Raw genomic sequence first — 12,518 nt, 5'->3', positions numbered from 1 at the left:
AAAATGTAATGTATCGTGCTGTAAGGGCCTGACAGACAGGGTGAAAGTGGTTCATGTGGCAGGGGGATAGTGTGTACAGAGTGCCCTGTGACTACTCTTCCCACATGCTTATCAATCTCATCCGGCGAACGCCTTGGACAGGGGGAAAGGGGAAGAATTCAGGGGAACTGAAACCCTCCTACGCCTCAGGGTAATGCTTGGAATAGTTTAAAATATGCTTCACCGGCTATAAATGAACGGAGTACATTACATGCCAGTCAACGCCTCGGATACGGAACTTCCTGTTTACACAAAAATAGGGAAATTGAAAGTTACGTGCCTTGAAAGCTACAGTAGCAGATTTGGATGGAACAGCAACAGGCTGTTTTTATGGCATGGGAATGTTCATAATTTTATTCATTTTAAGCATTTTGCAGTCATGTGTCCACAGTGACACTGACAATGTGATCCTACCTTTAATTGCTGGGAAATTAAAAAGATTAATTAATGCCATACATTTCTCACACAATGTATTTATCCTGTCACTTGTTATTCTTTGTTGCAATGTCCAGTCAGACAGGTAAAGTTACAGGTATGTCATTGTAATTTTAAAATGTGGCACATACCACATTGAGATCCAATAAAGGAAAAGATGAAGATATATATTTAAAATGATTTGTACAAACAATATTGTTAAAGATACATATGCTTGCAGTTGAAAGACAGATGCTTTTGATTTTACAATTCATGTCCCTACTGTTTGAGTTTTCACTGAAATACAGGCCCACTAAAGTACTGTACACTCTCACTTTGATGGCTGTGGTCTGTTAATCTCTATACACATGGTATCATACAAATACTACATTCTTCCCTTGTTGGATTAGTACAGTACATTCTGACTTTCTTACTTTGAGTTGCTGGATTAACATGCTAGGTTAAAAATGTCACATTTCACATGTAGGAAAACATCTAAATCTATTTTGTGTAATTCTTTTACTTTAAACCGAATGGTATTATGGTCTTTCTCCTTCTGGGGATGTAGTCATTTGCTTGTTCTTTCTCCAATTTCATTTTTTTCCCCACCGTGGGCCACATATTTCCCTGTAGGGTCACATCTGTATCTCATGCAGGGGGTCAGCCTATCATTTGTACTTGTCGGGAAGTGGGGATGATCGTCGGAAAGATTATTTGGCTGTAATTCCTCTCCGTGTTTCAGGCATACGCTTGGAGATGACAAGCGTATGCAATGACATCCTTTCCTCCCCCACAGCGCAGATCGTAGAAGAAGGAACAGCTTCTTGGGAAAATGTGGGTTTCTGCCTCTAGACTAAATGTTCATTTACAAGGATGCTCATTTCCTGAAATATTTTTTGTTTCTTCTCGGGTTATCAAATGCAATGTCTGATATGTAGCTTCTAAGCTTGGCCCGTGCTCTTTTCCCATTGATGCCTCATGAGTGAATGTATGAACTGCTTTATCACCTCCTCAGTCCTTGGCCTGCCCTTTGTTTTGGGGTTTTAGTATCATGTCCTTCTGCTGTCCTTAGCACTAGGAGGCCTCTGTGTTAACGATTATAACTCAAAATTCCAAAACAGTTTTGCTGATTTAGAAAAGTATTGTCTGCATATACTGTGCTACACTGCTGCTGCAGAATTAGTGCATAATTCCCTGGGTGCCATAGACCAGGATATGTCTCTTACATGTTGTACAATAGCTCTAACTCTTTGACAACTTTTAAATAAATTAATGCATGTGTCAGGATTATAGTTTTTTTGTCATTGAAAAACATACTTTGACACATACGGTAATCAGTGTATTGCATCTGCTAACAAGCTTCAATATAAGTTTAGATGCTTCTTGGAAGCAGAAAACACATTTATTTTCACACTGCCTGTTTATATCATTGCAAAACCATTTGCATGTATATAACTAATTGTGACATTTACAGGCTATAACCAGATCAACAAATACAACAGGTCAAAATGCACCTCGGATGTAACTACAATTTACAATCTTTTTAAAGGCTACACTATATTTAGTTGTAAACATCTGTTTATTAAATCAAGAGTACTTTTTATGCACAAATTTGAAACAGAATCACATTTTCAAACCATGATTTTGAAATTATTTTGGCATCGTTAATTTGAGGTATTTCTGATTTGCTGCCTGCTACTTGGCTTACCCAACCTGAACCCAACACATTCTCAGCGTAGAGAATGGCTGGGGCACCACTGGTAACCTCCCAAGCATTTTATCTCCTCCTTGGTGTTTTTTTTTTAAAACGTGCAAGTGTGGTGTGATTTTCCGTTTCGCTATTGTGTCTTTCCATGGTCTGCACGGGGTTTGTGCAGACTGCGGGCCAATCAGCCGGATAAGAGCCTGATAAGTTCTCATCTGACCTCAGCTTTTTATCTTTTTCCGTGACTCAAATGTGGGGCCTTGTTAAACATGGCCTTCAAACACCAGAGTGCCAAAACCATAGTAGACTCTTGTACGGCCAGATTTACTTATTTATTTATTTTCTGTCATTATGGGGCACTTTCTATGATTCAGGAGCAAGTGTTCATATATTCATGTGGCCGTGTATTTAATTGCATTTTTAAAGCTTCCATTTTGTGAAACAGTTGTAATTCTGCAATATAACAGGATGATTGATTGGTAGTTGTAAATGGTGACAGAACCGTGTCCAAAAATGATATGGAGGAAATATAATCTAACATTTGTCTCGCCAGTCGACAGTGAGTGCAGCAGTCTCTTGCAGATCACGTGTGAATGTGTAACTACAATAGGCGTTCTGTAAAGTTTTACTTTAGCCAATAAGTCACCGATTACTGCACTTCAAAGTGTCACTTTAGAATGAGCTGCTGGAAATTGAAAAAAACTTTTTAGGAGGCAGTCGTGTATCCCAGATATGCAGATAGGGGGCGATGTGTGCCCATATATTGAGTCACAGAAGCCTTGAAGTCAATAAACTTTCAAATAAATGCTCTGTAATCTGTTACTCTATCAAAGGTCATTAATCCTAAAATATAATCCTATAATAATAAATCATAAACATTGCCATGTTATTTTGTAACGTCATTATGTCCGTCTGTCTAGTGGTCTTTTGAACCATAATTAATTGTACATTGCAAAATTATGTAAAGTGGGTGTACTGTATGTGGACAACATGATTTATGAACCCTCTGTCACGTTACATTGACAAATTGCAATGTCGAACTTGACTGTCGGAGTACACATTTAAACTAGGCACTGACTGAAGGGAAGACTACGTGGCTGGTTATTGCTGTTGTTTATTTTTTCAGGCCAACAAAATCATTTCCGAAGAGGCCGTTACAATTTTATATCAAGGAACTGCCTTTCCTACTCCTGCACATGCATGCACATGTGCGCAACCACAGAACAGGTTGAAAGAGCCAACTGCCGGAGTAAATGGAATGGTTCCAATGCATGAAATCCTTTTCATGTTTTCAAGTCGCTTATACCTGTTGGTGCAGTTTTACAGTTCAAAGGGTTGACTATTATTCTGTGGTACATGATTTGTTGGTTTCCATAATGAAGTGGCTAGATGCATGAGAACATTCTGAAAGCAGACTAAAAATACAGACCATGGCCGAATGTGCACTGGTGTAATGTATAGTATAATGCAGGTGCAGACTTGCTTGGTGTTCTCAGAGTTTAAGGAGTTAAAAGTATTCTGCACAGCATTTGAACAGTTTGGCTCAGTGGTAGTATCTGAGACCCCTTCCAAGCAGGTCAGATCACACAGCGTCTTGATGTATGTTCATTCACTCAGTCCAATGTCCTAGAATAACCTTCTGGGGAGTGCGGTTTCTTATGGGAGGGCTGGTCCTGTGATGTCATACTTTCAGATCAGGCCGTTCCTTCTGAGCCAATAGGATCGTTCCAGGGTGTTTGAGGGAGGTGGTCTGGAGAAGTATAGGCAAAAAAAAATCTGGAATGTTATACCATGGAGAAAATATAGTCAGGCATGTTATTCAAAACTGACTTCTTAATGTGATTTGTGGTTGCTGCCAGAGAAGGCAGACATAATTAGAGGGATAGCAGTACTGTGTGAGTGTAACATCCAACAGCCAATGGAAGTTAACTAGCCCCTCTCATAGATGGCCCTGACCCAGAGTAGATCAGCCTGTTTGAACTAAAGTAAAGTTTTAAATAGTTTGGTAAAAAAAAGAAAAGTGGATTGAGTATCTCAGCCTCCCAGTCATGAAGTTTTAGGAGGTACTACCCCTGAGAACATACAGTACAGTGATACAGTGCAGTTAGCCTCACAAAAAGATCTGCTTTGTTCCTCCTGAATTTATTGGTACTGTTTGGCTTAGTTGGCTGTAATGAGTGTCTGCATACCTCTGGACACAGGAGCTGAACTGTGTGTAGTAGAGGAGCAGGGTTTGGGGGCGAATGTCAGAAATGCACCACAGGAAACGCATTTTCCCAGCCTTAATTCGTCATCATTTATACTGGGGTTCTGCATCCAGATGAGAACATCACAACCAGTCAAATATTACTGGGAAACTATGGCGTGATGCTGTGTGTCTGGAACGGGGGCCTTGACCCAAGGATGCAAAAGTACAAAGAATCGAAACAGTAAACATATGAAATAAAGTCATTTTTGGATGATTTGCTTGCAGTATTGTTGTGTTAACATTAACTACTCCTCTCTGATCCCCACTGTAGTTTGGAAATCCAACTTCCAGTGCAAATTAAGAGATGATAACGCAACAAAAAAGGCTAGTGATATTTCACGGTGAGTTGCTTAATGCAGGTTATTAGTTTACTTCTGAGGTATCTTTCCTGTTAGATTCCCTCTGTGGGTAGAGAAATAAGGGTACGTGGAGCTCCACTGATAGTGCCAACTGCTAACCCTCCTAAGAAAATATGGCCGAAAAGCCGAGCTGTCTGCAAACAAGTCTGAATGTGTTGGGACATTTTCCTCGTTCCCATCCAATGAAAAGTTCAGGGATGAGTATGAAGTTGCATTCCACTCTCCGGATGCCCAGGTGAGCGGATGTGTGAGCAGGAGCCGTGAACACGACACAGCCGAGGAAGTCATGAGAGCCGTCTGGTGTGGACTCCTGGTGACGCTTTGGTGCTCCAGTGGACCGTCTGCAGGTAAAACGCCTCTCAGTTATAATGTTTCTTATTGGCAACCCCAGCCCTTAGCGCTCGCCTTTGGGTGTGCCGCACTGCTCAGTCGCTACTGGCTAAGGTTTTGTCTTCCTCCATGTTTGAGTAAACCATCTGAGGAGAACCTGCCTGAACTCGTCGTCTCTGGAATGTTCTCGTTTCAACTTTTACGTCATCGTGTACACGCGTGCAGAAAAGTAAATTCTCCAAGGTTTCTTTTTTTTTACTGCAAATATTAGGGTAAGTTGGTCCATTTATGTTTAGTTTGATTCTTTATTTAAGCTGTGAAGCTGACAAATAAAGAGATCATTTTCATCATGACAATGACCTGATATGTTTTTTTACCTGTCAAGAGTAAGCCAGTTGAGTTGGAGGAAAGATGTGTAGGGTGGTGTAATGTTTAAAAGAAAGCCAAAAAATCACAGAGGATTGTTTAGTATGTACAGAATTAATGTGTTGGATGAAAAATGAAATCCTCTGTCTGTCATGCTAAGGGCTAAAGATAACGAAATTGACTCAATGTCCCAAGATTGAAAGAGAAAAGTTTGTCTTTGATGTCTCTGAATGCATCAACGTATAGGCCAACTGTATAGGCCAATGCCAATGCGTATAGGCCAATGCTACTGAATAGCATTGAGTATGATTTCTTTCCATCACGAGTCACATAATGCATGGCAAAGAATGTCATGGTTTATTTTCAATGTCATGGCCAAATGTTTGGGTCTCATACCATGCCAAATGTGCTAGGCCTATCTCATGTCCTGAGGTATAAAATACCCCACACACTTACAAATTAGCCTGTAAAGGTTGAAGACATGATGACATGGTGTGTACCACACACGGCTAACCTTGGGCATCATGATGTGATTTTTCAGGTGCTTTGGACAGCATAAGCCCGTTCATAAGACACTACGAGGGACTGTCCTACGACAGGGAAGCCGTGCACAGGAAGCACCAACGAGCCAAGAGAGAAACAAGCCCTCACAGACAGGTGGTGCCACTGGATTTCAGAGCTTTTAACAGGTACTGAGGTCTTCTCTGGCAACCCTGCTGAAAAAACAAAGACAAAACAGCTCAAGCTTGGTTTTGAAACCTGTTCAGACCAGCTCCATACTCAGCATAGTCTGATCATCTCAAGCTATGTTTTGAAACTTCTGGTAGCAGGTAATTTCAAGATGGTCATAGCTGGATTTTACACCAGGCAAGACGAAAGGTCTTGTATATGCTTTCCCCTCTGGACTTATTAATTGGTCTTGTTCTATCCTGAAGCCTCCGTTGCTGTTGTGTCTGGTATTTACTTCTTTCAGAAACTTCAGCTTACGCCTGAAAAGAGACATGGCGGCGTTTGCAGACAACTTTGAGGTCAACGTGAAAGAAGCTGCTGGAGTGGTCGATCTTTCTCACATCTATTCGGGACAGCTGGAAGGTGAGGCCCCCCATGGGGGAAGTGGGCCAGCCTGTAGGTCAGTGTCTATGGTGCTTGACTGGGACCTGGAAGGCTGGTAGTTCAAGCCACAGTTTTAGCCACAGTAAGATCTATGCAGGTGTTGGGCCCTTGAGCAAGGGTCTTAACCCCACATTACTCCAGGGGGGGATTGGTCCCTACTTAGTCTAACTTTATGTTGCTTTGGATAAAAGCGGTAGCTAAATAACTGTAATGCAGTTCTGCCACTGCAATCACCCACCACTCTGTAACTCAGGTATATTGATCAGATCTCTGTTTTTTCCCCAGATGATGGGAGATCCTCCTGTCATGGAACCATTCTCCAAGGCCAATTCGAGGGGACCATCGAGACAGCGAATGGCACATACTTTGTTGAACCCATGTCCCGATATTCCACCAGCCAGACAGACCACTCTGTCATCTACCATGAAGACGACATTGGTAAGTGTTGGAGTCTGCTTTCTCTATGCAGCCTGGTTAATCTAGGCCCCAGATCTTAAGCCAAACCACAAATGAGCTGGCTATGACTACTGGGTCTGATAATGGTCCTTTGTACAAGCAATCAGGTATTAACAATGGCTGACTATCAATAATGGACTTGGACTATTCCTACGGTACAAATCATGGCGCCTTTTCCTTCCAAGGCCACCCATGAAACATCTTGTCAATGAGAGGCCTCACCCTCCTCAGGGAAAAAAAAACTGCTAGGTGTCTGCCAATTAGCATGTCTGTCTACTTCAGGCTCAAATACCGCTGTTTCCTTTGGGTGTCAGTCAAAAAGAAAAGAGAGTCCAGGCCCAGTAGTATCGTACTGTAGCTATGCTAATAAAACACAGGTCTGGCTCCCAGACCGCACATGACATGAGCGAAGAATATTGGCGGTTACTCTACGACATGAGCAACGGTGCAATTTCTCATAACTTTTTTCCCCTTTCGCGCGTCACGTTTGTAAAAACCCATCAGCCTCCAGGAGGTGGGCCTTGGCAGTGGTTTGCGGATCCACAGATAACGCAGTGCTCTGCGCGGGCCAGCAAGGAAAGAGTTAAAAGTCGTTCCTGCGTCCTGACGGTCTCCTGCTGAGAGGGGCTCGGGGCAGGGGGAGGAAGGGGGCGGGGTGGCAGTCGCTTGAAGTGAAATCCAAAGAAAAGAGAAACCCGAGCCGGTTCTAGGGTGAGGAAGGAGTGTTGGGTGACCCCGCTCCCAGTGTTAGGGAGTCCCGGGGCTTGGCGTTGGCCCGGCGGAGGGACCCCAGCAGAGGGAAGGGCCTGGGGCACTGGGGGCCCCTCGCCTCCCGGCTCTCCGGGAAGACTTGGCCAGGTGCTGTACTGTTTAACAGAGGAGGCTGCATACGCCTGATTCCTGGAAACCGGTTTGCTGGAAGGCTAGAGTACACACAGATCCAAAACACCCTGCTGGCTGAATCAACTGGAAAACAAGAACAATTTATAACTGTGATTGCTCTGTCCTGCATAGTTTCCCAGGCTTTTTATGTGCTTTCGAGGCGATCGGCTAGATTGCTCGTAACATGCAATGCATGCTAGTCAGTCTAAGTGTGTCTATTTTCAAATGGACCTTCGGACTCATCAAGCACACATGTATATATGGAATGATATCACATGTCCTTTCTTTCATTGCATTGCTGGCATTTAGCTGCATTCTTACATAGCATTCATTTGTTGAACTGAAGCAATTCAAGTTAAGTGCCTTCCTCAAGGGTACAACAGCATCCTGCCTGGGAATGTAACCTGCAACAGTGAACATGTTTGTAGTAAAAATTCAGCGAAAACCTGGCTACATTTGGTTGAAAAGTGAACATTCCTAGCCGACTAGGACGTGGTCAGGCTATATCCTGGTGAAAACCTGGGCTATATTGGGGTTAATCTAGTCCAGTTAACAGCTCTCAACATAGATTTCCATACCCTCCAGACATCTAGATTCAAGCCTTTCCTCACTGGGTGCCACCATTTAGGTTACAGTTCCCCTAAACATCAGACTTTGCTGCCACCTTAGCGTTGCGTGTAGACAGGGGCTGGTCATGGTCTGTGGGCTCCCTGTTGCTGGACTTTGGATATAATCCCTCTGCAGGCTCCAGGGAGGTCAGCTGTCCATTGGAAACAGCTGTGATAGCCAGGACGGTACAGGCACCTGTCTGCTACTTAGTGCGTCCGCCCGGGCAGAGGGAACACGAGAGCTCTCCCTGCTCAAAACAACGTGCTCAAGCTAGGTTTTGAAACAGCTGGTAGCAGGGTTGACCAGGTCCATGCTCAACATGGTTTGACCGGCTGAAGCTATGTTTTAAAGCAACTGGTAGCTGGTAATTTCAAGATGGGTAATAGCTGGATTTTACAGCATGCCTGTCACCACTACATGTCAGAGTCCTAGATAGACATAGCTTGTGCTTTAATGCTTCCCTCAGCCTACAAAGACTTCATTCACAGGACTCAGCGAGTAGCTAAAGGGGAAAATATGAAAACAGCCCTGTGTCATTGTTCTTCAATTCATGACTGACTGGAATTCACCCTTTGTACTAATTGCAATCAATTCTTCACTCCCTGCTTATCTTTGTGTGGATATTTGTGTACATATATCAGTTAATATCATGAACTGTAAAAGGTGTGTCAATGGCACACTTCCCTGGCATAATAACTTTCTTACGACAGTTTATAAACTAATTTGAATACAGGAACTATATACTGTAAATCATCAAAGCCCTTTATTGTACAACAAAGCTGGAGGCCTCACTGAAACAGTGCAGCCTGCCTTTCAACATCTGCATCTATCATAACCGGGCATCATAAAGATATGACAGCATAGTGTACTTCAGTAAGGGGTTAAAAAGTGCTCCACGTTTGCACAGTGCCATATACGATGCACCACACAATGGGTCATATAGACCGATATGCTAATCTGAAATGGGTGGATAACAGAAGTCTGCCCCCGTATCTCCCCCTGAGACATGTCAAAACAGTCTAGAAGCTGCTCTCACGAGACCCACTCGTGGGTTGGAAAGAGTGAGATGGAGACCCTCGTTCTTGCGGGGATCCTGGTTAAACAGTACCAGGGATAGACCAGTCAGAGTCTGGCAGTGGTCACGTGCTGTCATATTTGAAGTCACACCACCTCAGGCAAAGGGTAACTATAGTTCGTTTCCCAGGCTCCCGGGGGCATTGTCAGCCAATCAGAGCGTGTTCTTCTCTGAGGAAGTAGACATGCTCCGCTGAGCCCTGGCAGCCGTGGAATAAACCCAGAGTCATTCACATGTTCTCTGTTGTGTTTCCTGGAATGTGCCATTTAATAATTAGACAATTGTCCAGGCCTTGGCTCTGACTGAATAATAAAATGTTCTCACAAAATCCAATTTTCATCTTTTCCAGTGGTGAATAAAAAGGAGCCGGTGCTTTATCTAAGCAGCCAGAGCTTCGTCTAAACTGTACGTGGTAGAAATTCGATTGAATGCTTTTGTCAACATGCGGGTGAAAGAGAAGCCACCATTTAAGTACTGCATCATTTCCAGATTTAACTCAAGTCTTGGAATTCTGCTGGTGCGTAATTGCTGAGGATGTGTGCTACTTATAGACAGTCTCTCAGACTGAATGCACCATTCAGCACATTCCCAGTGCAGTAACATAATTCTCCTGTAGAAAGTGTAACTCTAACTATATGTCAGTGAGTGTAACATGCCCCCATGCCCAGATAATCTGTGCCCTTATGAATGCGATGCACTGTTTCCACGCTTGACATTGTTAGCAAGCAGGTTTATGAGATAATGAAGTTACTGCAGGAGAAATAATGAGGAACCGCAGATAGCCGTGCATCAGTTTCATGTGCTCCTGCCCTCTTTTAGCCCTTTTGCTGCCTTCACATGCACTTTAATTGGCGAGGAGCCATTTTGTTGATTTGTCGAAAACGTTGTTTCAACGTTCTGCCCACATTGGCCGAATGTTTTATGAAGCTAGAGAGGGGGTTTTTTCTGTGGCAGTTGTTTTCCTTTCTGCGGCCACATGCATGCATTCTCTCAAGATAACCCAGCGCTGAGACACGTGTCGTTTTGAGGGGACGTGGGTTTCCTCAATGGGTCAAGGCCCTGCTTTTACCCCAGAATGCCATCTACAGTGCAGAGCTGCAGCTCGCCATTGGCTGGTGGCAATCAAACAGGGTGGTGTGATCAAATCACACGTTCCCAAGCTCCGCTAGCCCAGCCCAGCCCAGCTCCAGTGAAAGCATGTGCCTTTCCCTGAATAGACTGCGCTAATCTGTAGCTGCTGCACAAAGACCAGTCCTTCATCTTGTTCACATCTGGAGGCAAAAAAATAAATGACTCTAAAACTTTACTTTATACTTTCGTGGGGCAGTGAAACGGTTTTTTTCCCCTAACTGTTCAGTGGGCCTTTGAAGTGAGCAGAGGGAAAGTAGGTTTTGTTTAGTTAAGTCAGATGAGATTTGCTCCAGTTGTGCGGGAGCTTGGACCCAGATTGCACGGCTTTAAAACCTTTTTTCAGGGGCGTGCCAACATTTCTGTGCGTTTACAGGCCACGGGGCTCACAGTCAAGTGTTACTGTTTGAGCCTCAGTCAAACTGGCGCAGTCCAGCTGTGTCAATGAAAGGTGCATGACTTTCAGTGCCTGCAGCATTTTGAGATAAATAAAATTAACTCTGAGAAATACTGACTGCACGTATACATTCATATAAAATCTGTGTATTGGACTCGCTTCCTCTCTTAGTTCTAACATTGACGAAATGCCTAACATGTTCTTGCATTGTTGCAATAATATCAAGTTTATTCAAATAGCACATTTCCATGCACCTTCACAATAAAGATGAATAAGCTGGAATAATTTTAAAAAAAAGACAGACATGGTAACAACACAGTATTAATTAAAACAATAATAAGACAAGTTACAAGCCCCCATCTCCTCCCACAGAATCAAAGCAGAAAAGCAAATTTCATCTGTTTTCATTTATGCTAAATAGTCAAGGGCAGTGCCGTGAACATAATAGGATGCAACAGGCGGCATGCTGATTTTCGTCCATGCATGCACAGTCATGCCCGTGATCCTTCAGTGAGCGTTTGGCCCTGTTGATAAGGAACAGGGCAGTGTGATTGGGGAGGGGGCAGCCCTCCCTCACATGCACACTCTGCACGAGAGTAACCAGGCCGGACACGTCATCGCTGTGGCAACCAAGGAAGCCGTCCTCATTCCGTCTGATAACCGAACGGAACGTGCGCGATTGGTAGCTTCTATTTGGAGAAACGGCTGTTTCGTGGTTTTTTTTGCGGACATGTCCGCGTGCCATGATTTGCGGCGTTGTGCTATCAGCTGCACAGAGAGCATAATTAGCCTTCTACGGTCGTATTATGGATAAGATTAGGCCGGTGTAATCGCAGCGTCTGTCCGTGATCTTCACCAGCTGTGGGATCGCTAAGGGCATTCGTCCCTCCCGGCCCCTGTCCCACAAGGCAGTGTTGTCCCGAATCTTTATGAAGGCCACATCTGTGCGACTCTGGTTCACTTGGTGAAGTGCCAATCAGAGATTTTGCTGAGTCAGCTCACAGGGTGGATATGTCACACAGGAGCTGAGAAATCGCAGTGTCTCCAGCCCGGTTGAGAAACAAACTCTCTGTAAAGATCACAGCCTCGAGGAAAGCCAGGGGTACCATGGCGCAGGGGAGCTGCTGACCTCGACGGTTTCCACATTTCTGCAGAAGTACAAACAATACTGGAGTTATGGCCCGACTCCACGCCACGCAGCGCAGGGTGGTGTGAACGCTGAAAGAGGATGGCTTTGATACTTTGATATCCGATATTCCGTGGCTCCAGCGTTTATCTGCCATGGCGGGGGATACGCTTCTGCTTTTCAGGCCCAGTGGTGTGCTTCCATTCATCTCCCCCGCTAATGAAACGGAGAACGGCGTGGGCCGTGTGTGTGATGTAGGTCTACGTCGTCC

General features: G+C 44.1%; 1 protein-coding gene across 2 annotated transcripts in view; it reads left to right on the top strand.

The window, feature by feature from the left end:
- The first annotated feature begins 4,996 nt into the window (after window positions 1-4,996).
- si:ch1073-396h14.1 (disintegrin and metalloproteinase domain-containing protein 10) overlaps window positions 4,997-12,518 on the top strand; it is a 32,193-nt gene continuing 24,671 nt past the window's right edge. For both annotated transcript variants that reach the window (XM_061237722.1, XM_061237721.1), the window contains exons 1-4: window positions 4,997-5,112; window positions 6,003-6,150; window positions 6,435-6,553; window positions 6,860-7,012. In XM_061237722.1, the coding sequence (XP_061093706.1) occupies window positions 5,052-5,112; window positions 6,003-6,150; window positions 6,435-6,553; window positions 6,860-7,012 (481 nt within the window). In that variant the 5' untranslated portion in view covers window positions 4,997-5,051. The remainder of the gene's footprint in view (window positions 5,113-6,002; window positions 6,151-6,434; window positions 6,554-6,859; window positions 7,013-12,518) is intronic.

This window comes from Conger conger, chromosome 4 (assembly GCF_963514075.1).
Source record: "Conger conger chromosome 4, fConCon1.1, whole genome shotgun sequence".
NCBI classification, from domain to species: Eukaryota; Metazoa; Chordata; class Actinopteri; order Anguilliformes; family Congridae; genus Conger; species Conger conger.
The sequence above is the reverse complement of the archived record's forward strand: the minus strand, read 5'-3'. Positions and strand labels throughout refer to the sequence as shown.